The 2,126-nt window shown below is 29.6% G+C and overlaps 1 protein-coding gene across 1 annotated transcript; it reads left to right on the top strand.

Annotated features, from left to right (window-relative positions):
- Positions 1–174: 174 nt before the first annotated feature.
- On the top strand, positions 175–1,158 carry LOC102586488 (transcription repressor OFP15). Its single transcript, XM_006348431.2, has one exon. It carries the CDS (start codon positions 212–214, stop codon positions 1,118–1,120), a length of 909 nt encoding a protein of 302 aa, XP_006348493.1. The 5' UTR covers positions 175–211; the 3' UTR covers positions 1,121–1,158.
- The last annotated feature ends 968 nt before the right edge of the window (positions 1,159–2,126 follow it).

Here is a 2,126-nt window from a genome sequence, read left to right as displayed (position 1 = left end):
TCCCCCCACCCCCAAACCCCCCCCCCCCCCCCCAACCCCAACCCCAACCCCAACCCTAACTCCAACCAAATAAAATAAAATAAAAATAAAAGATCTCATAAATTTTTACCCACCATCACACCAACTATTCAAATTTCAAGAGTTAGTTCTCTCCTCTCATTATTTTTCATTTCATTCAAACAAAACAAAACAAAAACAAAAAAGGTCAAACATGAAACTCTCTTCTCTCTTCAAGAACTCATCACAAAATTCCTCTTCTTCTACTCCTACTTCTACTTCTCCTTCTCCATGGCCATGGTCATTACCAACTTGTGGAAAACCTAAAACACTTTCATTTAGATTAGAAAAGAATCAACACAACATTTTCAACTCCACTTATCATCTTGATGATATTAATGACACAACAAGTTATAGTTTTGATGACTTTTTTAGTGAAATTGATGAAACAAGTTCTTCCTCTACTACAACTATCAATGGTCAAGATTGTATAGAGAAAGTGATTAAAGGGTTGAGATTAGAGAAAGAGAGGTTATTTTTTGAGCCAGAAGAAACAAGTTCAATTCTTGATTTTCAAGAAAACAAGAATATTAGTATTACTAGTACTAATATTAATGTTGTTGATGAAGGTAATATTATTAGTTTTATTCCAATGGGATTGGATTCAAATGATCCTTTTGTTGATTTTAGAAAATCAATGGAGGAAATGGTGGAAGCATATGAGATTAAAGGTTGGGAAAATCTTGAAGAGTTGTTGACTTGTTATTTGAAGGTCAATTGCAAAAGTAACCATGGTTATATTGTTGGTGCTTTTGTTGATTTATTAGTCAATCTTGCAACTTTTAGTGACAACAACAATAATAATATTAATGTTGGTGTTGGCGTTGGTGCTGGTGTTGGTGTTGGTGTTGATGAGTCTACGATAATAATGACAACTATTGATGAAGAACAACAATGTTTATCATCTTCAACAACAACAACAACAACAAGCCATTCTTTCACATCTCCATTGTCATTTTGTTCTTCTTCTTGTTCTACTAGTTCATCTATTACTAGTACTAGTGCTTGTTTATCTTTGTTGTTAGAAGAAGATGAGGTTATTCAAAGAAAAAAACAATGTTGAAAGCATTGTTTTATTATCTTTTGATTTTGGAACAAAGAAACTAGAAAAAAAAATGTAAAATGTATATGTATACTAGTGGGGTAGTAGTTCTATTTTATTTTTTTTGCTTCTATAAAAGTTGTTGACTCACTTTTAATGTTTTTGGTCTCTTTTTAGTAGTAGTAGTAGTAGTAATTTTTGTTATTTCTTCTTGTTGGTGTAGTTAGCAAGTGCATTAAATTAATTGTTGTGTTATATTTATATTAAATATTATTGCATAAATGTGTTTTTAAGAAAATTTATATCTGAGGTTTGGTTTCTGCTTTGGGGCCTGATTAATACGGGCGTTTGAAGTCTTATTTTAGGAGTAAAACGTTTTTTTTAAAAGATGACTCTATAAGGTTTGAATTAGATACTTTTAATTAATTAAGGATAAATGCATAGTTATCTATTTCACCATATTATATTATGGAATACAATCGAAAGAGTACTCACTAAACTCAAAACTTATGAAGTAGGAGAATAGAGCTAGCGAACGGTCGATAAACGACTTTGATCTCTAACAAGGGGTTAGAATTTGACAAATCAAGATGCAAACCTCTGAATTTAATTCACATATATCCAAAATATATTTTGTGTATACTTTACATTTTTCAAATTTCATTTTGTGAAATTACTCTGAATATAATTGAATGTCTTTTTTTTTTTTTTACCAAATTTGTAACAAAATTGTTCTATTAATGCAGAGCTGAAATTGAAATAAATGTTGGTTGAGTAAATTTAATATTTGAGGACTAAAGAGTTATCCAATGGTACAATAGACAACTGTACACTTTTTTTTATGAGCGTCACACAATTATAAATAGCCCAAATGCTATAAACACTATTCAATGACAAAGCACACACAATAACACAAATTAGGCAAAAAATATTATCGTCTATTGAATATTTATATCAAATCAATAAATATTTAATGTCTCTTTGGTATTCTAATTTGTTTAAATTATTGAATTATAAATTAATATTT

This window comes from Solanum tuberosum, unplaced genomic scaffold (genome assembly GCF_000226075.1).
Source record: "Solanum tuberosum cultivar DM 1-3 516 R44 unplaced genomic scaffold, SolTub_3.0 scf00098, whole genome shotgun sequence".
NCBI lineage: Eukaryota > Viridiplantae > Streptophyta > Magnoliopsida > Solanales > Solanaceae > Solanum > Solanum tuberosum.
This window is presented reverse-complemented; position numbering and strand designations above follow the sequence as displayed.

What these genes read in the sequence shown, in the direction of transcription:
- LOC102586488 (XM_006348431.2), top strand. Translation starts at nt 212, where the DNA reads ATGAAACTCTCTTCTCTCTTCAAGAACTCATCACAAAATTCCTCTTCT.